At 52.9% G+C, this 25,779-nt stretch overlaps 2 protein-coding genes and 1 long non-coding RNA gene across 20 annotated transcripts in view; 1 reads left to right on the forward strand and 2 right to left on the reverse strand.

Annotated features, from left to right (window-relative positions):
• The window catches only part of CHD4 (chromodomain helicase DNA binding protein 4), a 27,816-nt gene extending 22,267 nt beyond the window's left edge, over positions 1–5,549 (reverse strand). For 6 of the 15 annotated variants that reach the window (XM_070618992.1, XM_070618991.1, XM_070618990.1 and 3 more), the window contains exons 1-4: positions 5,241–5,504; positions 4,225–4,402; positions 563–684; positions 149–364 (exon numbers count right to left, since the gene is read on the reverse strand). In XM_070618992.1, the coding sequence (XP_070475093.1) occupies positions 149–364; positions 563–684; positions 4,225–4,324 (438 nt within the window). In that variant the 5' untranslated portion in view covers positions 4,325–4,402; positions 5,241–5,504. Of the gene's footprint in view, positions 1–148; positions 365–562; positions 685–4,224; positions 4,403–5,240 lie in introns of all 15 variants that reach the window. The other 9 variants (XM_070618995.1, XM_070618989.1, XM_070618988.1 and 6 more) reach the window with 3 other exon arrangements.
• Positions 5,550–11,762: 6,213 nt separating this feature from the next.
• Positions 11,763–13,337, forward strand: LOC139083330 (uncharacterized). The gene is made up of 2 exons (XR_011539968.1): positions 11,763–11,903; positions 12,969–13,337. It is a non-coding gene; the product is annotated as an uncharacterized lncRNA (long non-coding RNA).
• An 11-nt stretch (positions 13,338–13,348) lies between these two features.
• LPAR5 (lysophosphatidic acid receptor 5) lies at positions 13,349–25,447 on the reverse strand. Of its 4 annotated transcripts, none has more exons than XM_008513940.2 (2): positions 25,143–25,447; positions 13,349–17,190 (listed from the first exon to the last, which is right to left on the reverse strand). In XM_008513940.2, the coding sequence occupies exon 2, from the start codon at positions 16,973–16,975 to the stop codon at positions 15,860–15,862; it is 1,116 nt and encodes a 371-aa protein (XP_008512162.2). In that variant the 5' UTR covers positions 16,976–17,190; positions 25,143–25,447; the 3' UTR covers positions 13,349–15,859. The 4 variants fall into 4 exon arrangements, with proteins under 4 accessions (XP_008512162.2, XP_008512163.2, XP_070475110.1 ...); XM_008513941.2 differs by lacking the exon at positions 25,143–25,447 and adding an exon at positions 18,905–24,378; XM_070619009.1 differs by lacking the exon at positions 25,143–25,447 and adding an exon at positions 22,444–22,588.
• Between the last annotated feature and the right edge of the window lie 332 nt (positions 25,448–25,779).

The raw sequence follows: 25,779 nt of genomic DNA on the forward strand, positions 1-25,779 counted from the left end.
AAGGCTTCTAAGTCCAGGGTAAGAAAGCTGAGAGGGAATCAGTAGAAATAGGTGGACAGAAAATGTTCTAAGGGGCAGCAGAGTGGGAGTAGAGTGGGAAACGAAGGACAGAACTTAACAGTACAGAAGAGGACGGAGGTCCAGGCACCTTTGAATCATCATCATCGTCATCCTCCTCCTCCTCCTCCTTCCTCTTGGATTTGCTCTTCTTTTCTTTCTTAGGTCCAAGCTTCTTCTTCTTCTTCTTGCCAGGGGTATAGTCGCTGCCCTCACTGTCTGAGCGCAGAGCCACCTCTTCCTCCTCCTCCACAAACTCCGGCCCCTCCCCAGAGCTGTCCCCCAGCTGCCGGCATAAGAGCATACGCTGGAGCAGGGAAGGGGGGAGAGGGAGACAGACACACACATGCTACACACATGCTGACCTCAGGACAGCCCTGAGGCTCATCCCCAGGACACGACCCACCACTCCAGAGGAAGAAACAAACACCCCCAGTCCTTGAACCCTTCTTGGAGCTCCTTCCTTCTTCCTCTTGTCCCTCATAACATCCAGTCACCCACTCACCTCTTTTTTTTGGCGCTTGCTCTTAGGGATTTTAGGGTCCCGCGGTTTCTTAGGCTTTTTCTTCTTCTTGAGCTTTGGAGTCTCCGTTTCTGACAAATCCTCTTCTGGGTCCTCTTCGTTTTCTACATATATTTGGCAAAGAGAGGTAGGCAGGGAAAAGATCAATAGCAAAAGGTTAGAGCTTAATCCAGAGGCTTTAGACTTTATTCCCCCACCTCTTGTCCCAGATTCCACTAAAGAGAACTGCTATACTCTCCACAGAAGGAAGCTGATACTCAGGACAAAAACAGACAAAGAGAGAGCTGTATATACCCGAAATAGGCCTTCCAGGCCAAACCAGGCCCACCTCGGGCAGCTGTCCAGACCCCTGCCTCCTCTCCCTCATTCCTAACAGGAGTCTTCTATATGTTCACCAGTGCAGCTGAACCAAGCTGCTCAGTGTCAACCAAGTAAGAGAAATCAGTTTAGTTCTCCTGTAACTGGCCACCAAGTACTCTATAAACCAGGGAATGAGAATGAAAGGTCCTACCTAGAAGGCAAAACTATAGAATACACCCCCACCATCTTCTCAGAACAGTGTCAGTTCAGGGCTCCCAAAAACCACACCCTTCACTAACCCCTTTGGGTCATCACTCCTCAAGACAACGAGAACCTCTAAGAGCCCAGTTCAATTGCCAGCCCAACATCATATCCACTCCCAAACGTAATTTCCTTTCCCCATCTCCAGCCCTACTGTTCCTCCCCAGCTTCTCCTGGGTCAGTAGCCTCTTCTCCCCAGGGGCCCAAATCAGCCCAGCTGTCACCATCTCCTCCACCCCCCATCCTCCTCCCATCTGGCTCCACCTCCTCCCCTGGCTGGGAGCACACACAAAGCCTGGGGTAATACTGAGAGCTCCTGGGCAGGGATAGGTGGGAAGGGGCACGCAGGGGGAGGAGAAGGCCAGGAGGCAGGTTGCTTTGTAACAGACATTCACACCAGCACACCAGCTCCCTCCTCCCTTTCTCTCTCCTTCCCAAGCCACCCCCGCCCAAGGAGGGGGGGAGTGGAGAAGGGAGTGGAGAGAAGGAGGGAGTGCCTCACCCACTGAAGAGAGGGAAAATGGCTCCTGACCGCAGAAGCCAGCCTAGGGCACCCAGCTGCCAACATAGGACAGACAGGAAGTGGCAGGGGAGGGGGGTGGGTTGAGAGAGGTAGCCGGGGAAAGACTACCCTCACACAAGACTTCCCAAATTATTACCTGGCCCCAGGTCCAAATACCACCTCTCCTAACAGCTACTCTGGAATGACACAGTTCTCAAGAGGTCACTCTATTGTCCTAGGCAAGGAAACCCAAGACAAACATGAAGGGTAATACCACGAGAAGGACTGGGTTACTCCCTCTATCACAATTACTTTTTCAATCATAAGAACTAAAATTTAACAAACGCTCAGCGGAGCTGTGGTCAGAGCATACAACCTTCTCTCAAATTTCTGATACCCAAAAGATTTACCTTGAGGAATGGGAGCCCACAAGAAGTCTCTGACGCTCAGTTTCCTCATCACCCCTATGCAAACTCCAGGCCACAGATCCTAATTCCCTCTTATAGATTAGAGGGAGCCACCTATCCAACATACGGGAGTCATCATGCCCAAGACCAAGAAAAACGGAGCAGCGTCTAGATAGTGGTGGACAACATGCTTCCTTCAATCCTACACCTGCTCTTAGCTCCTGACACCCAGAACTAGCCTGAAATGCCTCTGGCTCCGCCCTTCCTGAGTGAGGCAGATACTCGGGAACAGGAGACATGAGCTTGACAAAGCACCATCAGGCTCCCCCACTCAGCCTAGCATCAGGCCAGGCACAAGAAAGCCCCTCCTATTCCCTTAGGAATGAACACCAGCCTGGATCTCACCAGAAAAGAATCATTTTTCTTAAAGGCTTCTCCCCAGCTATCCTCATGTTGCTCTCCCCACCCCAATCAGCTACATCTCTTGGTTCTTCCTCTTCATTACCTCCATAAAAGCTGGAAGTGGAGACAAGGATAAACCCATGGAAGCAAAGGGGACACCGTTCCATCCATATAAGACCCCCAAACTTCCCAAACAGATAATATGCTGACATGGCAGGTGGCAAACTGAGATATAGAGGAAGATTTGGGAAAGGGGCAGGAATGGGGTGTGGCAGATGGAAAAACTGGGTCATGCTACAGCTTGGGGCAGAGTTCACCGTGGGAGCCTGTACAGCTCCCAGTCAACACAGGGGCAGCCCCAGACCAAGGGGCCAATGGGAAGCCAAAATGTGGAACCAACACTGGCTGAATAGCACTACTATTTCTCATGCCCCTCACAGAAAGGACAGGATCACCTCACCACCACCTCAGGCAACAACACAGAACTCTGCCACTTGCCCTACACAGTGATGAGACTCAAGCCTAAATTTCTTACCCCAACAGCTGAAGACTCAGTAATAAGACTGACCCCTCTCCTAAGTGGTCTTAGGTTAAAATAGTCTTCCAACTCAGAAAATGCCAAATGTGGAAACATCTCTCCTAGATGAACTCAACTGGCCGCGGGAGCTGAGGGGAGAGAAGGCAGAAGTGAAAGATGTTCAATGGGAAACAAAAACAGGACCAGCAGGCTCCAGAATTAAAGGAAAAACATAAGCAAGAGGATAAAGAAACGGCATGTAGAAAAAAGAAACCTAGAAAAAAAGGTCAAGGAAACAAGTAAGTGACTTAGCAAGGGCTCTGAAGGAAAGACAGACAGAAGAGAAACATCCACTTAGAAGCATGACATCAATCATCATTTAAGGACAGACAAGGGCTCTTCCAATGAGGCAGGGTGGTTATAACCATATGGGTTTGGTCAGTCTAAGGAGCCACTCCACAACACAGATAGGCAAAACACCCAATACACCCACATCAACACGTCACACCACCAGCCCAAACCCCAGGCTACCTGCACAGAGGCAGAAGCCCCTAGGAAAAAAATCCAGGATTATGTCCACTTGCTAGGGGATGAGAGGTGCAAAGGGTGTCGCCTCCCTTCTTTTGCTCCTCCTAGTCTTATTTGTCAGGCTATTACATCCTACTCCTAGCCCCCATCATTTCCCCACTCAAAACATTCCAGCAGTCTGCCTGGCTAAAAGCGCTGCAGATCCCAGCTGAGGAGCGCAATTCAAACTTCACACAGTTCAAACAGCAGAGAAAACCAGTAACTGATCAAAAGCTAAAAATAATCAGATAGACAGCAACCAACACTCCCTCTTTCCTCTCCATGGCAGTAAGCACAGGATCCTACTAGCACCCATGCTCTGCTGGCCTCCTCAAACCCTCACCACCAACCACCACCACACAGCCTCCAAGGAGTCCCAGCTACCTGCATTCCTCCAAGGACCCACACAAGGTAATGCCTGCCAGCTCAGAGAGCTCCCTCAACTGGGAACTGCATAGGATTCCCGAAGACAGACAGTGCAGCAGGCTTGCATCTCAGCCCGCGGAGCCCAGGAGGCACATGGCTCCCCCCACCCCCCACAAGAGCTCTGCAAAGGCAACCACTCCCTTCGGATGCCCTCCACCTCAGACTGCACAGACAGAGAGAGAAACTCAACCCTGCCTCACGAGAGTACTAGGGAGGGCCGAAATGCCTCCTTCCTGCCCTGGGCCCCTGGGGAAGATGTTACCTGGGTGGGGTGGGGGCAGGCTGTTGCTCAAAAGTGCATCCATATCCTCCTCCTCACTGCCCGCCGAGCAGGGGGACGGGGAGCCCAGGCCCGACGCCATCCCCTTCCGCTCCCGGCCAGGGAATTGGCCCAGCTGCTCTTGCCTGCGGCCTGGGGCCCTCTACACTGGCCCGAGTCACTGTGCGGGGGAGGGGGGAAGAAAGAGAGAACAGTCAGTGACGCGCACTGCCCCCCTCCCCCACACCCCCCGCTCTTTCCGCCCACCCCCACCCCGGCCCCCCCACCCGAGCAGGGCACCCGAGCCAGTCAGGCTGAACTTAGTTCCACACTCCTCGGGGGCAGCCCGGAAGCCGGCTCCCCAGCTGGAGCCCCCAGATGAGCGGGAGCGACGCCCCCGAGGGCAGTCTGGTGCAGGCGGGGGGAGGAGAGAAGCCAGGCTGGACGGAGCAGGGTGTGACGGGGGGAGGGGGTCCGAGTGGCCGCAGCGCGGGGGGGGCCGGGGGAGGCGGCAGGCGGCAAGGCGCTCGGGGACACAAGGTCACTTGGGGGTGGGGGGGCGCCTCCCTGCGCCTGGGGAGGGGCTAGTCCCCAGACAGGGCAGCTCTCCAAAGGCTGTCCTCTGGGACAACTCAGGTTCTCCTGAGGAGCCGAGGGGAAGAGGGGGCGTGGAGGCTCGGGCACTCCTGGGGGCTCGAAGCAGGGACGCGGAGGGCGAGGGAGCTCCCACCGGGCAGGGGGCCGGGCCACGTGTCCTGGGGGGCAAGTGAGCAAAGGGCGAGGGGGCGGGCGCCGGGCATTGTGGGAGCCCGCGCCGGGGTGGGAGTCGCGGGGGGCCAGACTCTGGGTTAGGGCGGGGGGGAGGGGGCGCCCTGCAGGGAAGGGAAAGGTCGGCTGCTGCGAGCAGGGGGCGGTCCGCGGGTCGAGGGACGCCTGAGGAAGGGGTAGGTGGAGGGATGACCCTTGGGGCCGGTCGGGCTGAGAGGGGTGACTCTTTGGGAACCCCGCTCTCTCCTCACCCCGAGGCCGCCGCAGGTCGCACTGGGTCCGGCCCGGTGTCACTCCCGCTCCGGCTCCTCCTCGCCGCGGCCGAAGGGGGGAAAATGGCTCCGTCTCCGGCGTCGCCTCTTAAAGGGCCCGAAACACCGGCCGGGAAATCCCACCGCACAGGCCCCGCCCCCCCACGGACAGCCCATAATAACCTCAACCAACTCCAACCCCCCCTCCACTACCGCCACCCTCCTCCCTAGATCTCCCGGGCAACCCCCGCCCCCTCGTCGCTCAGGCAACCATTGGCCACGCCCCCTTCAAGCGCGCGCGCGCGTGTCACCCGGGCAACCACCCACCTCCTGCCCATCCCATAATACACATGGACACCCCCTACACATACACACACACACACTCCATACTCATATGTGCCAGGGCTGTTGACATCTCATAATATCGCAGACCTTTTGCAACTAACCCTTCGGCCTCCCCCCCCCCACTACATCCCATAATAGCCATCCTTTGCCAACTTCTTCACTCTTGGCCCCAATGCTAACATCCCATAATAATTCGTCACCTCTCCCTCCCCATGGCCATCCCATAATAAGCACCCCTCCCAGCACTTCGGCCTCACATCCCATAATACTCATCCCCATCCCCCCCCCACAGACATCCCATAATAACCACTCTTCATCCACCCCCAGGTTGATATCCCATAATACTCAGAACTCCCCCCCCCCCCCCCCCCGCACGTCGAAGGACACTTCGGCCTCCTCCCACACACATCCCGTAATAATCAGTCTCCACTTTCTATACTGACATCCCATAATAAGCAACCCCCTGGAGCTGCCCTCAACCCCTGCAGGCTAGGGTCTGGAACCTCACACCACTACCCCCAGGCTTCACACACTCCTTCTAGCTCCACAACCCATAAGAACCACTCCTCCCCTATCAGAGATATCCCATAATGATCAGCAGCCCTACTGTCACCCCACAGATGAACATCTAATCTCCTTTCCTCAAACACTGGAAAGATATCCCATGATTTTACTCCCCCACCCACACCCTGACATCCCATAATAATTGCAAGGAGCCCATGGTCAACCAGACATACCATAATACTCAGCACAACCCAGAGTTACATCCCATAATGCTTCATCTCCTCTCCACCGCCCCATACCTTTCCAGCCAGGCATCCCATAATATTCACAGTCATACCTCCCCCATCTCCAGGCGCTGTCAGTCTATTCTAACTGACAGTGTGAAGCAGGCTACCCACACACTGCCCTGTCCTCACCCTGTCCTTGCCCCAACTTGTACACAACTTCCTCCCTTAATGGGCCAAAGCAGTATCCTGGCGTAAAGCCTCTTGATGTCTAGGATGGACCCTAGCATCCCTCATCCCATCATTTCCAGACACTAAGGAACTGAGAGTCAGCCACACCCAATCCCACCAAAATCCAGATATTCTCCAGATGCTTACCTCCAGCTCTTAAATTTTAAGTAAGACCAACCAAATACCATGCTGGCCAGATGAGCCATTTACATATAGTTTAATTCATCCAGAACATCCCATAATAATTACAAACTACCATTTAAAGACTATTTCTCAACATTCCAGCAGTCCTCTTCCCACCCTACCCAGCCTCCCCAGGTCAGGTGGTCCTTTCATCAACACCCCTAGGCTACTCCCATGAATGGACATCCCATCATGATGTGAACTGAGGATCCTGCTATATACATACTAAGAGCCAAGACCTGCCCTCCCTCTACTCACTGCTACTCACTGTCATTCAACAGATGTTGACAGAGTACCTAGCAAGGTACAGAGCTGGGCATGGACCGTGGGGAATGCAAGGACCACAGGCACCTCCCTTCAAGAAGCATAAACAACCAAAGTATGAGATGAGACAGAATGTCTAGTGTCAAAGGAGAATAACCGAGAGCTATTTCCCAATTTCCTGTTACAGAGAATAAAACAAATCCCAACTGATCTCAGGAGAGATCAGATCCCAGTAGAGGTTCTTAGTGGTTCTTCTAAGGCTGGAAGGTATTCCAAAAGGATTTACGAGGTAGATGGATGATCAAGATAATCTCTTATCTGTTCCCTACCTACTAAGGGATTTTGATTAGAAAGCAATGTTCATCCATCCAGCATTTCTAATAGTGAAATCCTATATCATCATGTGCTTCCTTCTTGAGAGACTCATCAACATGCCAGAATTGTTATTCTCATTCTTGAACACCAAATTCTGCTCACCCTCAATGTCCCATATTTTTCCGCCACTTTCTCATTCATGAAGTCTCATAATACTTCCAACTGCCCCCATCCTCATCTTGTTGAGGCCCCATTCTCCATCCCCAAAAAACCCTTTGTTGTATAATGTTCACCATCTTCCCCTCTCCGTGTACAAGTCAACATTCCAGGATGAATGAAGAATGAAGAAAACTTCATTCAATTATGCTACAAGGTAGCTTCTCAATATATACCATCCCCTTCCCTAACTGCACCTACCCCGCAGCCACCCTGGGGACCCAGCCTGAGAAAGTCAGAGAGCACAATCTTAAAACCTTTTGGCCCTTGGAGAAGCTGAGCCCGTAAGCCTGACACTATTCCCTCTTCCTGACCCCCAGAGAAACAGGACCTCAGTGAAACCCAATGTCCCAAAACCACTGCCTTTCTGCATCCTACCCCCCCCCCCGCCCCATAGCGCCCCCAGGCCAGAGATAATGTTTTCCTCTGCCCTCATGTGCCTTTTCCACACAAGTCCAAAACCTATGGCAGTGGGACAGGTTGAAGAGAAACGGGAACTTCCTCCTAGGAGGGGCCCTTCCTGACCAGAAGTGAGCAGGATGAACCTCACACCTTCTCTACATTGCCCTTCTAATCTCACTTCCCTAAAGAAAGGGCCTGGCCAGATGATTCTCCCCTCCTCTGGGAACCACAGGACTGGAGAACTGGCAAGGAGAAATGAGTTCAGGAGAGACAAGAGCTTGCTTCAGGAAATCACCATCCCTCTGCTTGCAAGCAGAGCACCAGTGATGCTGATGAGTCTTTCCACCAGCTCCTACCTGACTTAACTCCCTGGGGCATCCTTTTGCCACATCGATTGTGGCGTGCAGGCCATTTCACCCATTAAATCCTCTTGACATAAGACTGGGCCCCATTCATTTGTGCAAACCCTCCCCCATGCTTATTCTGAGTACTAAGAATGAACCTTGTGCTCCTTTCTTGGGCGAGAGGAGGCAGCTCTTTTAAGATACCATAATGTGAACATACCTCCTTTCAAGAAGCTTCTCCTTGGTATATAGAGCTGCCAGATACCTATTATGCCCTCCTGTCTCCCCATTTCCCTAGGGGATCCAGCCTGCCTCTGGGCCTCAAATTCCCTTCTGTAATATCTCCATCTGCCCCATAGCCTTCTCTTCTCATATAGATATCACATCACTACAGTGATTCATAATATAAACCAGGAAGAGAGTTTTAAAACTGGGGAGTCACAGCCTCTTGCCTGTGATTACAAACACTGGTAACTTCTGTCCACTACAGCCCTTTGCCCCATCCCTGCAGGTTCTACCCACTCGTCCCCTTGCTTCTCTTACAACCCCTGCCTCCCATACCATCACAAGGAAGTTAAAGTCCCTTCCTCTCTTCTTGAGTTCCAGAGAGGGCTAGCATGTGTGTGTTTGTGTGTTGCTTTTGTGGTCTTTATTCTTCTATGCTCCCCCTCCCTACCCTGGCCCCATGCTACTGTCCCAGATCAATTATAAATAAACCCCTAGCATGATTGGTCCACAGAGACTAAGGGTGGGATAATCTCTTGATTAATGCACCCAGGGGAACAACCTCTCTAGCCAGTTACCTTAGAGTTCTGTTTCCATCCCATGGTACAAAAGAACCTAGAATAACACTCAGAGTGGGTTGTCCAGGGAGATTTCAGCACATGCTCTATAGTTCCTCTGTCTCTGTCTCTGTTCTGTGTGAGCCCCAGAAACTCTGTTCATAGGAGGTCTAAGGACCAGTGTTCTCCTGCTCTGTCAGCAAAGGGGCTTTGGGAAGATAACCTAAGAAGAAAAGCCTCCCTGACAGTGCACTCTGATGGCCAGACAGGATGCAGGTCATAGGGGATTGGGGAGTGACCCAACAGGCATTTGTCCTTCAGGAGCCAACAGTTCCTTGGGTGTGATGCAAGGCAGCAAAACTCCCCTGGCCCAACCCCCTACCTGAGCTATGGTCCCAAGGCTCAAATCCAGGCAGCTGAAGAGGGAGAAGAGTATTTGGGTGCTGTGATCACCAGGTGTTCTTGCTGCCAGCCAAGCACTGCAGGCCCTAGACTCAGCAAGTAGCTCACAAGCTGTGAAAGGACCCAGGTGTCCAGGGTTCAGATTTGGCTAGCTCTGGCCTGCCCCAGGGCCCCTTCAAACAGCTGTCATTGAAGAACCTCTCCAGCCAGTTACTCTTGCCAGGCCTCAGGTCTGGCTCCAGGGCTCACCCCACCCTCCCCAGCTCCTTCCCTCCCTCTTCCTTCCTTTCCTTCCCATCCCCCCCTGCCCAGAGCTTCACCTACCCAGGACAGCCCCACCCAGCTGTGCGGGGCACATCCCATAATAATTCTTCTCCTTGTTAGCCCCCACCCCCCCAAAAAGAGAGGCGGCCATCCCATAATAGCCACCCACAAGAGACATTCCGCGGTGACCGCCCCCTCCCTGCAGAGCTGCCGGAGCAGCCATCCCATAATAGCTGGCCGCCTGTTTTACTGGTTACGGCTGTGGAGGGAGCTGGAGAGGAAATGGAGGGGAGGGGGGAGGGGATGAGGACCAAGGGCCCCCACTTTGTAGAAGGGAGGGAGAAGGGGAAGGAGAGTAGCCCAACGAGATAGGCAGCTAAGGGGACTCCAAGCAGGTGGGAGGTGTGGTCCACTGGCCACCACTACCCTGCTTTGGGGCCTTCTCCCCATCCCCAGGGGCTTCCCTTTTCTCCTCGTACCCCAGAGATGGCTGCTAGTTAGGGGAGATGCCTAGGATGGGTTGAGATGCCCAAAGTGTGTATGTTGGCGGGGGGGCGTGGATTTCAGGTGTTCCGCTTGGGCCGTTTGAGACAGAAGGCAGACCTTAGAGAGGATGGCAAGAGAGTAAGAGGTGGGGGGGGGTTTGAAGAAGCGCTCCTCAGGCCCTCCCCATTCTGCACCACCATCCCATAATAATCCCCCCAGCCCCACTCCCCCTCCCACACACGACATCCCATAATATCTTCTGGAGAAGCAGTCCCCGCAGTAGGTACAAAGAGCTATCCCATAATATGCTCCCCCACCCCCACTCGCCACCCCCCCAACGTGGCCCCCCCTCAGTCACATGCAGCCGGTGCCATCCCCCGCTGCTCCCCCCTCTGGCCACCGAAGGCCCTGCCAGCCCATAATACTCTTGCCTCTGGTCGCAGGAGGCCTCCAGCCCATAATATTCCCTTCCACCACCACCCCTCCTTCCCGCCCCGCACCCCTTCCTCCCGCCTCCAGTTGGAGCCCGGCCTCACCAGCCCATAATATTCCCCAGTCTCCTAAGGCTGTTCCAGCCCATAATACTCTCCCTGTCTCCTAAGGCCTCTCCATCCCATAATACTGCCAGACGCCTGACCTGTGGGCCAAACCCCAGCCCGTTCCACACATCGAGGCTGTGTCAGCGCCGCCGGTCTCCCTGCCTGTCCCTCCCTCCTCCCTCCTCGGCACTCTCCCTCCCAGGCCCTCCCGCCCTCCTGCCCTGGGCCCCTCTCCCAGCCCCACCCTGTGCCTGCCTGGGCCCTTACTTCCCCTCCAGCCGCCTCTCTTGCCCTTTCTCCTTTGCTTGGCTCTTCATCCCATGCCCCCTCTCCTCTCCCTTTCAGGCACTTTCCCACCCACTCCTCCGTCTGTGGGATGGACATCAGGCCCAGCCCGGAGAGAGAGCCCCCAGAGGGCAACAGGCCAGTCACTGCCCCTGGAAGCTGTCCACTTGACCCAGCACCATGGAAACCCGCCCAGCCTGCCTTGCTCCCCCATCCCCTGGCCCTAGTTTTGATAGCTGGAAGAGCTTTGTCTGGGTGAGGATTCACCTGGAGCTCTTGCTGACTTCCAGAAACGCTCCCCATGGACATCACAAACCAACTTTACCAAGGGCATCTCCTCCTCATGCTCTTGTTGGGAAGAGAGCTCCCCCTTACGGGATGCCTGTCAGGTGCCTTTCAAAGGTGATCTCATTGACCCTCATGACAATCCAGTAATAAATATTATGATCCCCGTTTCATAGAGGAGAAAACTGAAGCTCAGAGAGGTTAACTAACTTGTTAAAGTCACATTGCCAAGAAGTGACAGAGCTGAAATTATTACCTGGGTTTGTTTGATTCCAAAGTTCTGAGAGCCTTTGGGATTCCCCAAGCTGGGTGAGAAACTTCACTTTTCAGTGCTTTCGGTGCCCCTCTGAAAGGACAGCATGGTGAGAATTGCCGAGCCTCCCTTGGTCTCCAGGGTCTCCTAAAAGAATGGAGAAGGAAGGCTGAGTGTGAGACTAGCCTCCATCTCCCCATTTCTTTCATGGGAACCCAGGCAGCAACCCCATGGGGATTTCCCTCAAGATGGTTCAAGACTAAGAGAGAAGCATCGCTGACCCTTTGGGAACTCGTACCTCTGCCCTGCTTCTCCTGAATTTGTTCTATCTCAAGACCGGTAATTATTACTGTTCCACCAACTACTCTCACTGTGTGAAGGGACCATCCTACAGAGGAGATGGACTTTGAGGAGAACCAAGGGAGGTCTCCTGTTCAGTTGAGTTGGTGGACAATCGAGAGTGCTGCCTAGGAGAAGTTGGGTACATCCCAGCGGGGAGAGGGGAGTCATGGCCAACTGCACAAAGCCTGAGCCATCTGCCTGTGCATGCCACCAACTAGCTCCCCAGTTCTGCGCCCTCACTGGGGTGCACTGTAGGGCCCAACACGATTGGAACCCTGAGTGAGCCCAGTTCTCAACGCTCACACACCACACCGTGTTCTGCACAGGGGCCTAAGACAAGTGGAGAGAGAAGGGGCAGGTGTGCTGTAGGCTAAGTGGGTAGGAGCATGGACAAAGAACTGCGAGTGGAGGCAGAGATGAGACAGCCAGATTCAAGGCGAGAGAGGCTGTCGAGACAGGTGGCCTGCATGAGGAGGGAAGGAGAAGAAAGGAAACCAGGGAGGGATGGATGTAACAGAGCCGGGGGGTGAGAAGGTGGGAAGTACCAGGAAGGGAGATACAGTAGGATCTACTGCAAAGAGTAGAAGGTTGGGAGCCACATAGATACTGTGCTGCGTCCTGGTTGTGTGACCTTAAGACCTCAGCTTCTCCAGGGTTTCATCTGTAAAATGGGGATAATAATCGCCCCTAACTCAGAGGGTTATTATAATAATTAAATAAGATAGTGCATTTTAAGCCCTAAACTAAGATCCTGGCATACAGAGAGTATTTTCAAAACTTGTTAATGCTCTTCTCCCTCTAGCTAAGATTTTCTTGTTTTCCTCCTTTGGGTTTTCCTAAGCCTCAAATGGGGTAACTCCAGGACTTGAGGTCAGGGCTCTGAATTTCCCGCATCCTGTCTCCATCCTTCTGCCCACTCAGTAATTGGGGAAACCTGTGGAAACGGCAGTGGCTAAAGGTTTTCTTAAACTTCCCCAGCCTGTTACTTGTCAGGTTCTGTTCATTCCTCCTCTGCCTGCAGCGTCCCCTTATTCTATTCTTGCCTCTCTGTTCTCATGACAGAAACCGTTTGGATGTACTGAATGTGGGGAAAGAGTCCACCAGAGCGTAAACACCGGAGATTTCTCACTGCAGACAACCCATTTCCAGCTACCTCCGCAGGCCACGGTCACACTTCTCCTGGACTATTTTAACAGCTCCCTGACCAGTCTGTCTTTCCCCTTAGATGCTCCCCACCTCCCTTCCCTACAGTCTGTCCCATGCTGCATGTCAGGATGAGCAAAACCTCCCTCAAGAAGCTTTAGGGGCTTCCCTTGCCCACTAAATTAACTGCCACACTTTACCCTGTGTTCTTGCATGTTCCGTCTTGAATGATAATTATTGTTGACTTGTTCTGTGGTCCCCACTAGATAATAAAGTACTTCACAACAACATTCAACTGCTCATCATTCAGCAAATATTTATTAAGCACTTCTATCATGCCAGGTGCCGTTCTAGATGCTGGGGATACATCAGAGAAGCAACCAAACAAACATCCCTGCCCCCAGGGAGCTTACATTTGTCCAGGGGGGGAAGACAGACAATAAACTATACAAATTATAATAAATAAATAAGTAAACTATATAGCATGTTAGAAGATACTTGCTATGTGAATTTTAATTACTTTAGAATTCATTCACGTATCTCCATATAAATACTCCAGTAATTTTTTTAAATTGTGTTCAATTCAATTCAGTTTGGATATGACCTTTGGTGCTCCAGGGCTGGAAGGGCACAGGTCCTGAACCCTAAGGATGCAGTAAGGTGGTGCAGGTGCTAACCACCAGGCCTCTTCTAGAGCAGTGGGAGGTGAGAGCCTGGCCCAGTGCTCTAACCTGGGACCAGATGGTGGAAGGTCCGGACATCACAGCTATCACTGAGAAATCTGGGTCAGTTCTCTGGTTTGGCCACCAGGGGTCATTTTTCCCCTGTAAATCACCATCTGGAGAGATCACATAAAGACATACACAAAAGGCTTTTTCCAAACTAAAACACAGAGACATACACAGGAAAACCCTGACACTGTCACACACACACACACACACACACACACACACACAGAAACGTACAGCATTGAGAGACAGGGGGACAGAAATGTGTACAGGACACATGCATGACAACAACTCCCTTACTAATGTCAAGGTCTCTAGATGTCATAGTGCCAAGTCTGCAGGCCCTCCCAGCCCCCTGACTCCAACTCAGTAAAGAGGGAAGGAAACAGTAGGTGGCCCAGAAACTCCTTCCATCTCCCTGGCCTCCAGCTTGCTAAGAACAGCCAGCCTATTCCTGTCCTCCCATCACACTCTTACTTCCCGGTAAACTCTTCTTTCCTGTCTGTGGCACGGTTCCCTCTTCCCTCCCCAGAGAAGCCCCACCCCTTCCTCCTGTTCCACCCCCACCTCAGGGCTGCTGCTCCAGGAAGCCCAAGGTAGTGTGCCATTGGGTGTGCAGCACCTGCCAGCCCACCCAGGAAACCCCAAGCCTTAAGAACAATTAGCAGTTGACTGTTGAGCACTGTCCTGGTCCTACAGTAATAAAGAACAGTGTATATAATGCCCTGGGAAGAAGTTACACGTGGTATAGGTACAGCTCTCATTGTGTGATCTGGGGACCGACTCTTTAAGGAAGCCCGCGAGGTCAAAACTATTTTCATAATACTACTACTACTAAGATGTCATTTGTCCTTTTCACTGTCATTCTCTCACAAGTACACTGTAGAGTTTTCAGAAGCCTCATGAAATGTGATGACATTTTTGCTCTTGCAGCTAATGGAATGTGTATTTGTTTTAAAAACTTGTTAGTTTTAATTTCTAATATGGTAAGTACCAAAAGAACAATTTATAAGCAAAAGCTCTCTGGACTCCTCAATTTTTTTTTTTTTTTTTTTTGAGGAAGATTAGCCCTGAGCTAACATCTGCTGCCAATCCTCCTCTTTTCGCTGAGGAAGACTGGCCCTGAGCTAACATCCATGCCCCTCTTCTTCTACTTTATATGTGGGACGCCTACCACAGCATGGCCTGACAAGTGGTGCCATGTCCGCACCTCGGATCTGAACTGGTGAACTCCGGGCCGCCAAAGCGGAACTTGCGAACTTAACTTCAGCGCCACCAGGCTGGCCCCTGGAATCCTCAATTTTTAAGAGTGTAAAATGGTCTGAGATCAAAAAGCTTGAGAACTGCTACTTTAGTACAAAGAATTTTCCCCTTATTCTAGATGAAGCAGCAGAGACAGAGAATTTAGGACCTAGAATGGAGGTCTCAAAAAGGGGGTGGGGTGGAAGGAGAAGGGACCACCCAGAAAGGAGAACAGGGACCACGATCTCTGAAAGGAAAAACCCTGTAACTCAGTTTTGCCCAGCCCCCAACCACTCCATGCTGGGTGTCAGGTCTAAATTGTTACAAGTCACTAAACAAGAAGGAAACAAATTTTGTCCATATCCATTAAACTCTTGTATTACGCCTTAATACTGGGCAGGGGAAGCCCAAGCGGGAATGAAAGTGGGCGGGATCCATGGCGATAAGTCCGCTGTGGTCCACCTAAATCCAGATTACACATTTTCTGCTCCATCTACCAGCTCTCAGTAGTGCTTCATGACCCCTCAAGGGCATTTCATCCAGTCTTCTGCCTCTGCGTTGGCAGGCTCACAGCATCACCTCCTACCTACTGGGATGGGATCCTCCCCATGGTCACTATCACCACCAATTTAAAGAAGACATTTCCACCAGCACCCTTCCTTCCCTGTGCTCCTTGCTCCCATACGCTGTTCTCTTCTGCATTTATGAGCTGTAGCTGCCACCCAGAAATCCAAATGCCCAATCCACCTCCCTCACGTGCACACGCTGAAAGTCTGCACGTGTGAGAGGTGCGATTGGGTAGGGATGTCAGGTGACTGCGCCATAGCAGGATCTGTGCGTTCAGAGGGCCGAATCTTCCGGGCGCTGGGTAAAGGGCCTCCCGGGGTTGAAGGGCCTGAGCAGCTCCTGACTGGCGGCGAGCGGCCCAGTGGTGCGGATGGTCTCAGTGGGCCGTTCAGCGAGTGTCCCCTGAGCACCGTTGGTGGCCAAGGTCCTGGCCCTGAGCGGAGTGCCCAGGCCGCGCAGGGTGTTGCGGAAACCGTCGGCGCTGAAGTAGTACACCAGCGGGTCCAACACGCAGTTGGCGCTGGCCAACAGCACCATCACCATCAGCACCGAGCGCACCTGATCGCGGGCCGCGGTGCTCGCCACCACCAGGTTGCTCCGCAGCAGCCCGTAGACTGCCAGCGTGGCGTTGTAGGGCACGAAGCACAGCAGGAAGATGACGAGGTTAGCCAGCAGGAGGCGCACGGTCTTCCGCCGCCGATGGCTCTGCGTGGCGTCGAACCGCGCCAGGGTCCAGAAGACCCGGCCCGACGAGTAGACCACCGCCACTAGGGGCAGCAGGAAGCCCAGCGCCTCCGCCAGCAGCACGAGCGGCAGCAGCCTGCTCTTCCACAGCTTGTCGCTGAAGCTCTCGAAGCACAGGCGCACCGGGCGGCCACGGTAGCTGCAGGTCGACGGCCTGTGCACGAGGATGATGGGCACGGCGAACACCAGGATGAGCGCCCACACGCCGAGGCAGAACAGCCGTGCCACGCGGGGCCGCCGCAGGTGGCGCAGCCGCAGCGGGTGCACGATGGCGACATAGCGGTCCACGTTGATGAGTGTCAGGAAGATGCAGCTGCCGTACATGTTTATCTGGAAGATGGCGCCCGCTGTCTGGCACAGGAAGTCCGAGGAGGGCCAGTAGTGCAGCGCGTAGTAGGAGAGGCGCACGGGCAGCGAGAGGGTGAAAAGCAGGTCACTGGCTGCCAGGTTGCACATGTACACGCTTACCACGGAATGCACGCGCAGCGCGCGCAGGAAGACCCAGAGGGCCAGCGCGTTGAGGGGGAGCCCTGCGGCCAGCACCAGGCTGTAGCCCACCATGTGCAGGCGGTGGGTGGGCCGGTGGTCAGGGCACAGGGTAACAGAGTCGTTGGTAGAAATGTTGGCCAATGAGTTGGCCAACATCCTGCCAAAGTGTGAGGAGGAGCTAGGCTGGGGGCATCATGGGGCACACTAGGGTCCCAGCATCATGTTCATCACCAGGGTGGTGCCTGGAGGCTGCACAGAGCCAGTCCCAGAGCAAGCAGAGGCAGAGCATGGGAATGTGGGCTATGGCTGCAGCCCCAGGTGGCTGCCAGGGGGTGGATGCCTTTGGTCACAACTTCATCAGCAGTGGAGACCTGGAATACAAAGACGTACCAAAAGTCAAGATTATGCAAGGACAGGGCCAAGGACACAAGTGTTTATCTAGCTAAATTGGCTGGCCTCTGGAGTCTTTTTTCAGCCTCACATCTTTTCCTCATCTTCCCTGCGGCCAGAATAGCTTTCTGCAGCAGGGCTGTATAGCACAGTGTTAAATGCCCAGGCTCTGGAGGCAGGCTGCCTGGGTTTAAATTCTGGCTTTGTCAACTTGCCTAGCTTTTGCCCTCGGAAGAGTGATTTAATCTCTCTGAACCTCATTTTCCTTACCTGCACAGAGATAAGCCCAGAGGAAAAAAGGAGAAGGGGTCCTTCCTTCATGAGGTTGTTAGATTAAACGAGATGATGTATGCAAAAGTGCTTAGGTTGCTGTTATCTAATAATACCTCTCCCGTCCTTCCTTTCTTTCTTCTACCAATGCTTCCTGAGCCTTTAGAAGGTTCCAGGAATGTTCACAGCAGTGAACACAACAGAAGCCTTGCCCCTACCTACTGTGCATTCCACCGAAGGGAGACATAGTGAAGTGCAAATAAACAGGTACCATGTCAGGCGGGGAGCAGCGCCACGGAGCACCTCCCCTGGAACAGGTGCCCTGCTGGCTCCCCGTTATCTACAGAATAAAGTTCAAGCTCCCGTGTACAGTGCAAACTCCCAGCCTCACTCATCACATCCACCAATGCTCCTTTGTGGGCTGGGTTTGTGGCCAGAGCAACCCGGGCTCAGCCTGATTGTCTGACCTCTCTCTCAGTTTCTTCGTCTGTAAAGTGGGGATAATAATATAATGGGTCTCCCAGGCTGATCGCACACCAGCATAGTCCTGCCAGGCAGGGGAAGGCCCTGTGGGTTGAGCTTCCTCAGATGCTGCCTTGGAGGGTCTGATTGGGGAGCTTCTCAGATGGGGTGCTGTGATGGGGGGAGACGGTGGTTTGGCAGTGAGGGCTCAAGGGGAGCCCTAAGCCCAGAGAGCGGGGCAGTGTGGCGAGGAAGTACCGCCCGCTGAGAACGCTGCTGGAGAGAGCAGACCACAGCAGCTGCAGTCCTCAGGCAAAAGCTGACAGAGAAAAGATATGGCCAAGAGGTAGAGGAGCCAGAGGACAGGACAGGGTCTCAGCTTCCCCCCTTCCTTAATGCTATAAGGTCACAGAAGCTACCTCTCCATGGCAAGCCCCAGATGACATTTATTTTGTGTGTGTGGTAAAACAGACATAACTTAAAACTTACCATTTTAACTATCTTTTTTTTTTTTTTTTTTTTGAGGAAGATTAGCCCTGAGCTAACATCTGCTGCCAATCCTCCTCTTTTTGCTGAGGAAGACTGGCCCTGAGCTAATATCCATGCCCATCTTCCTCTACTTTCTATGTGGGACACCTGCCACAGCATGACTTGCCAAGCGGTGCCATGTCCACACCCGGGATCCAAACCTGTGAACCCTGGGCCGCCAGAGTGCAATGTGCGAACTAACCGCTGCACCACTGGGTCAGCCCCTTAACCATCTGTAAGTGTACAATTCAGTGACATTGAGTACATTCACAATGTTGTGTAACCATCACCACTATTTCCAGAACTTTTTCAACATCTCAAACAACAACTCTATACCCATTAAACAATAACTGCCTATTCCCCTCCCCGCTCCTTCCATCCCCTGGTAAACTCTGTCCTACTTTCTATCTCTATGAATTTGCCTGTTCTAAATACCTCATAGCAGTGGAATCATACAACATCTGTCCTTTTGTGTCTGGCTTATTTCACTTGGCATAAAGTTTTCAAGGTCCATCCATGTCGTAGCATGTATCAGAACTGCATTCTTGAGGCCGGCCCAGGGGCTCAGCGGTTAAGTGAGCACGTTCCGCTTCAGTGGCCTGGTGTTCGCCAGTTGAAATCCCAGGTGCAGACAAGGCACCGATTGGCAAGCCATGCTGTGGTAGGCGTCCCACATATAAAATAGAGGAAGATGGGCACGGATGTGAACTCAGGGCCAGTTTTCCTCAACAAAAAAAGAGGAGGATTGGCAGATGTTAGCTCAGGGCTAATCTTCCTCAGGAAAAAAAAAAACAGAACTGCGTTCTTTTTTAAGGCTGAACAATATATCCCATGGTGTATATACATATACATATATATCACATTTTGTTTATCCATTCATCTGTTGATGGTTACTTGGGTTTTTCCACCTTCTGGCTATTGTGAATAATGCTATGAACACGGGTGTCCACATGCCATCTTAGGGAGAGAAGTTGTCTGGAGACACTCAGCCGTTATCCCAACATACTGGACTTACTCCTTTCAAAAGGAGCTGCTTAAATTCTTACCTGGGACCTAGATAACTCAGACTATAACAAGTTTTCTTGTGGGTTTTTGGATCATTTGTTCTCCCTGCAACCACAACTACCAGCAATTTAAGACGTGTAAGAGGTATAGCAGAACAGTTAAAGGAAATAAACACTTTCTCTGCAAAATACCATTGTCAACAATGAAAATAATAATAAAAGATGTTTAAACATGGGGCCAGCCGGTGGCATAGTGGTTAAGATCATGCGCTCCGCTTTGGTGGCCCAGGGTTTGCAGGTTCAGACCCCAGGCACGGACCTACACACCACTCATCAAGCCATGCTGTGGTGGCGTCCCATGTACAAAGTAGAGGAAGACTGGCAACAGATGTTAGCTCAGGGCCAATCTTCCTCACCAAAAAAAAAAAAAAGCCTTAAACATGCTGAAAAGCAAATAAAACCATGATGTCTTCCTGGCACACACCTCACCTCCCGTGCTCCTTTGCTCCAGTCACACCAAACTAATAATAATTTTGCACATACCTTATGTTTTCAAGACTCTGTCTTTGCCCATGCTGTTTCTTCAACCTGGAGAGCCCTTCCTCCCACTTTCCGCCTGGCCCACTCAGTCATCCCTTAGAGCTCAGCGAGGCCTCTCCTGACTCCCTCCCTCCCTCGTCCCTGCAAGGCAGATGTACTCTCCCCACTGGCACTTCCACTTGCTGTGCAGGTTTGTCAGAGCTGCTCCCACCTGCACGGTAATTGGCTGTTCTTAAGTCTGCCTCTCCCACTAAACTGTGAGCTCCTTGAGGGAGGGGCTGTGGACGGTGACTTATTCGTCTCTGTATCCCCAACAGCTACCTCAATAAATGAGTGAAAAATCACAGCTATCATTTACTGATCATTCACCACGTCCCAGGTATTTCATATGCACCATCTCTAATCCTTCCAAGAGCCCTTCGAGGTCGGCGTTTATCTTCATTTTTACAGGAAAGGAAACAGAAGCTCGAGAGCTCAGTCAGTGAGGAGCAAAGTCAGGATTCAAACCCAGGACCGCCTGGCTCCAAAGTCCAAGCTGTCCCGGTCTGCCTCCGACAGGAGTGGACGGCTGGATGTGAGGATGGCGGCCGCCCGGGCACTTGCCCTTTTACAGCCGCCTATATGAAATCTGTGCCCACAGATACATTGTTTGACTTCCTCATTTGTCCAATTGAAACACATACTTTTTAATAACCCACTTCCTTCTTTGTCCCACTTCCAACACTGGTAACCCTCTCTCTGTCACACACACACAATATACCCTTCCTTCTGATCTCCCCTTACCTACTTCAGCTCTTAGTTTGCTGCTTTGAACTCCTCATGTTGTGTGTATTTGTTCCATTTCCCCAACTAGATGGTAAGGTCTGGGCTGTGGACCACATCTCCCACTGCTTTTCTTCCCAAGCTCACTCGCACCTCTCTCTCTACTTAGCAGACCCCTGGGATACTCACCGGCTGCCCCTGCCCCTGCCCACCCATTCTGTAATCCCATTATCATCTCTCTCTCAGTCCAGTCAACTAACTGCTGCTTATCACACTCCTGACTCTCTTGTCCACATGAATAACTCACTTGGGAAAGGACCACGGCCCTTAAAAGGTCTGTTTGGAAGCAGCTTGCATTGAAATTTCAACAACAGGGCTAGCCCGGTGGCGCAGCAGTTAAGTTCGCATGTTCCGCTTTGGGAGCCCGGGGTTCACTGGTTCGGATCCCGGATGTGGACACAGCACACCATGCTGGAGGAAGATGGGCACGGATGCTAGCTCAGGGCCAGTCTTCCTCAGCAAAATAAGAGGAGGATTGGCAGCAGATGTTAGCTCAGGGCTAATCTTCCTCCAAAAAAAAAAATTTTCAACAACAGTTTACACTATAATTACAATAACACTTTATCATTCTTAAGCATTACTTGGAGAATCAACAGCTCCCCACAACTGGGAGGCACATACTACACACTGAATGAGTGAATGAATAATTATCTTCCAAGAATCCCAAGTCTTCCTGTCAACAAAGTTACAATGTTAAACAGACCAAAATGCATTAGGTGAGCTGCTACTTAAAGTTAGGAATCCTCCCGTAAAGCAAATGACGATGCTCTCCTTACTCTGTTCCAAAAGGGAGACGTCCTGGCATTTCTTTATAGTGGAGCCTATTTGTCAAAAAGTCACCCCTTTCTGACAGACTTGCACAGAATGGCCCAAGCTGAGTGTGGAGAGCTGCCAGGCCCCTGCCCTGGTCCCCACCCCATCCGCCTGCTTCCCTGGGGCTCCTGTCAGTGGAGCTGAATGGGCACAGCGCCAGGCCAGATGGCAAAGATGGGAAAAACTGCCAAAAAGGAGGCAAACAGGAAATGGAAGGAGGGCTCTAGATGTGGGGGAGGGGCAGCCAGGCCCTCTCCCCAGTCCTGTCTTGAGAAAGAGGTCAGGTTGTGGGGAAAATATGGGAAGCCAAAAACACAGCAGCTGCCCCAAAAAAGAACAGACACTGGGGTTTCATTCCACCATGGAGAAGGAGAGACACGGAGGCCCACATCAGCCCAGTACCATCGACACATACTGACGTGGTAACATAAGTATACCATTATACACACGTGCAAGGACACACAGGCATATGTACACTAAGGGATGTGCACACAAGATCCCTAGCAATATGCAAATGAATGTAAATACACTCCCTGTAACACTCAAATATGTGCATGCACAGAGGCACGGACAACTGGGCCAAAGGAGGAAGAGAAGCAGGCACAGCCCCTACCTGAGGGACAATATCCTCACACAGACACACATAGAGTCAGGCAGCTTTCGGAGCACACACACATGCAGATGTGCATAAACAGATCCCAGCTCCAAGGCACTGAGGGGCAAGGAAGGCATCTACACATGGAGGCACCGGGGACTGCCCATTCCACGTCACAGCCCTCCACACCACTCACATACCAGAGCACATGCAGCCATCCTCCTCCCCCGTGTTTCCAACCTCAGCTGCCCACGTGCACATCCCGGGCCCAGGTTCTTTACGTCCTCAGGGCCTCTAAGACATGTCCCATTGCCCTCTGAGCTGGGCTGGGCACTGCTCTTTGCTGAGATAAGCCAGAGGGGCAGGGCTATTTTCTGCCACAGGCAGGAAGTGAGAACGAGACAGTAACAGTGGGCAGGAGGCTGGATCACGATCATTCCCCTGCTCTCCTCCACACAAACTGCCCGTGGCTTCTACCCTTCTGGCATCTGACCAATGACGCAGAGGGGAGCTGAAGAGAAAGGAACAGGCGATTAGGGACAATGATGGGGGCAGGGAGGGGAAAAGAATGCCTGCGCTTTGTCCAGCTTCCTCCTGTCTCCCACCCTCTCCAGGTGCTTCCCCCACCATCCAGCACATTCACCAAATTCCTTGCTCTTTCAGCACCCCCTCTTTTTAGCAATTCACACCATTCAGAATTTTGAGAAGAAGGAATCTGACATCTCTTCATCCTCCTTGCCCAAGAGATGGGCTCTACAATAGCCCCAACCTCATTTTAGATTCTGGAGGCCACAGCTGGAGGCAGGCCCGTCAGCATCCCACCTCCTAGGGCGCTTCACCCAAAGCCCACTTCCTCCGCGCTGCGCTCAGGCAACCTGGGGAGGATGCAGCCTCAGCCACAGGCAGGCTGACTTACAAAGACCTCTCAACATCCGTATACTCAGACTCCCCAAATGAATGCAAACTGTGCTGAGCCGCCAGAAGAAGCTCAACACAGTTTAAAGGCTTTGTGAACAGCTCTGTCCAAGAGCAACTTTGGGGACACCGATGAATCCTGCTCACCAGCTTGTCCTGGGTCTGGGGGGTCTGTGGGGTGGAGGTAGCATGAGGTGACCAGGCTGAGGGGGCGGCCTCCTCCTGCCCCAGGGACCACGTTCTTCTCAAGGAGAGGAGCCTCTCTGGCCAGGCCCCGGGGTGTCGTGTCTTATCTCCACCCTCCCTCCTCCCTGGTCCAGCCCTGCTCTGCTTTCTCCAGCCAAAATTCCCCCTCCAGCCTCTCGCCTGCCTTCCCCACCTGAGCCTGTCTCTTTCTGCCTTTCCAACATCATCCTCAACCATGTCTTCTCCCTCCCTGGGTATTCTGACCTTCTGTCTCTCAACACTTTTCTGGGAAAAGGCAGAAAGCAAAGGCAGCCTACAGCTCAATAGTCTCCTCGATGTATGATGTTACCTCGCCACCTGCACATCTCCCTCCACCCTGTTTTCAAGAGCTAGAAAAGAGGAAATAATGTCCCAATCAAGAGAAGTCACTCAGACAGGATGAGCCTGCACAGCCATGTGCTCTCAGTGGTCTGTGTGCATCTTGCCCCTGCTTTGGGGCCTGGCTGGATCCCGCTGCCTCAGAGAAATCTCCTGGAGCCTTTTGGCCTCCTTGGCTTTGCTCTAAACTCAGGCAGGACATTCTTTGCCCCTGCTTTGGGGCCTGGCTGGGTCCCGCTGCCTCAGAGAAATCTCCTGGAGCCTTTTGGCCTCCTTGGCTTTGCTCTAAACTCAGGCAGGACATTCTTTGCCCCTGCTTTGGGGCCTGGCTGGGTCCCGCTGCCTCAGAGAAATCTCCTGGAGCCTTTTGGCCTCCTTGGCTTTGCTCTAAACTCAGGCAGGACTTTCTTTGCCCCGTTGCCTTCAGCTCTCATCCTTTTGGCCGTCTCCCTCACTGTGGGTTTGGCCATACAAGGTCTCCGTGTTGCTGGGCTATGTGTGGGGGTGACAGGTGGGGACAGCTGATGGCAGCAGACAGAGCCGGGCTTTCATGTCTCTGTGGCCAGGAAGTGAGACTTTTCAGGAATGAGAAAGTTTCTCCTTCCCTCTCCATCCTTGCCTCCATCTGCCCTTAGGGCTACGATTTTAGCTCACCCTAAAAGAAGCTGGAGATACAACCTGGTGGGAGGCCCCCATAAATATGGGTAATAGGTAGGCAGCTGACCTCGTGGGTGTGATGGAATGGTATCATGAGGCCTTGCCCACCCTCAAATATTTCTCCAACCTGTGCTCAATATCTGAAATGTCATCCCTTTCATGCCACTCCTGAGCCACATACTATCAGACCCGTAGGGACATTCGAGACCATCTCATCTAATCCTCTTCTATGGATGATCACACTGGGTTAAGGCAGTGGGTCTCAAAGACCCCACGAAAACACGCTGGTTAGCTGTGAAGGGACAACAATGGGAACACATCTGTGCCAGTGGACCCCGTTGGTGGAGTGTAATCAGATTCACTGTCCTCGAGCAGAGGGCCTGGCCCTTGCGGGTGAGTGGGTGTGGGGGTTCAAGTTTTAACTGAGAGAGGGAAAAGGTTGGGAACTGTCCCCAGAGGGCCTCAGTGGCCTTGGGAAACCCAGGTTCAGCATGACAGGGGCCTAAAGCGTTAAGAGGAGAGCCCAGCATCCCCGCGATGCCCCAGTGTGGGGGCTTCAAGCTTCCAGGGGCACTGCAGGCTGTGCCCTCTGTTGGAGAAGGTCCATCCGTCCGAGGCAGCCCCCTTTAGCTTTTTACTCTATTCCTAAAGGTCTTTTAGGGCCCAGGGCTCACCCTCATCTCCATCCCCACCCACCTTCCCCATTTCTAAAGAAGGGGTGCCGGCCCTTGTGAGGTTCAACCCCACTGCTGAGCCCCCATACCTGTGCTCCCTGTCGCTCTGCCGCTGCCCAGCCGCTTCCGCTGCCTGCTCTGGGCTGGGCTGGGCTGGTAGGACCTGCTCCTGGGGCGGGTGGGGACACACCCACCTCGGCAGATCTCAGCAAATCCCAGTTCCTTGCACTCACCCAACCCCGTAGTGGGCAGGGAGAGAGAGAGGAGGAAGCAGTGCCCTCAGAAGCCTTCACGGACTGGCCAGAGAAGAAACTCCAGCAGATAATGGCACTTAATCCAAGCCCCAACTCTTGCCGACTAACCACTGCCCCCACCTGTCACTCATGCACTCCCCACAGTTTCCAGGAAGCCTACCTGGCACACCCACCCACCACCGCCAGATGACTAACCCCCTAGTCTCCCCTGGGTATCTCTTTCTTATGGGTTCCGGTAGATGGTTTCGCTCTTGCCATTATGGCTTATACCTCATCCTGCCCAGGGCCCCTCTGTGTGCCAGTGTCTGCTGGGCCCTCTCTCATGGCAGAGTGCATTCAGCTCCTCCATCACAGCGGTTCCCAAGCTGGACGGCTCCTCCTTGCCTCTATTTCCCCTGGGCAGTGAGCTGGGGGTGGAGTGAGGTGGGGTCAGGGGAGAGCCGCTTGTCTCCCTATCCTGGGGCTGAACCCC

The sequence above is a fragment of the Equus przewalskii genome, chromosome 5 (genome assembly GCF_037783145.1).
Source record: "Equus przewalskii isolate Varuska chromosome 5, EquPr2, whole genome shotgun sequence".
Classification (NCBI taxonomy): domain Eukaryota; kingdom Metazoa; phylum Chordata; class Mammalia; order Perissodactyla; family Equidae; genus Equus; species Equus przewalskii.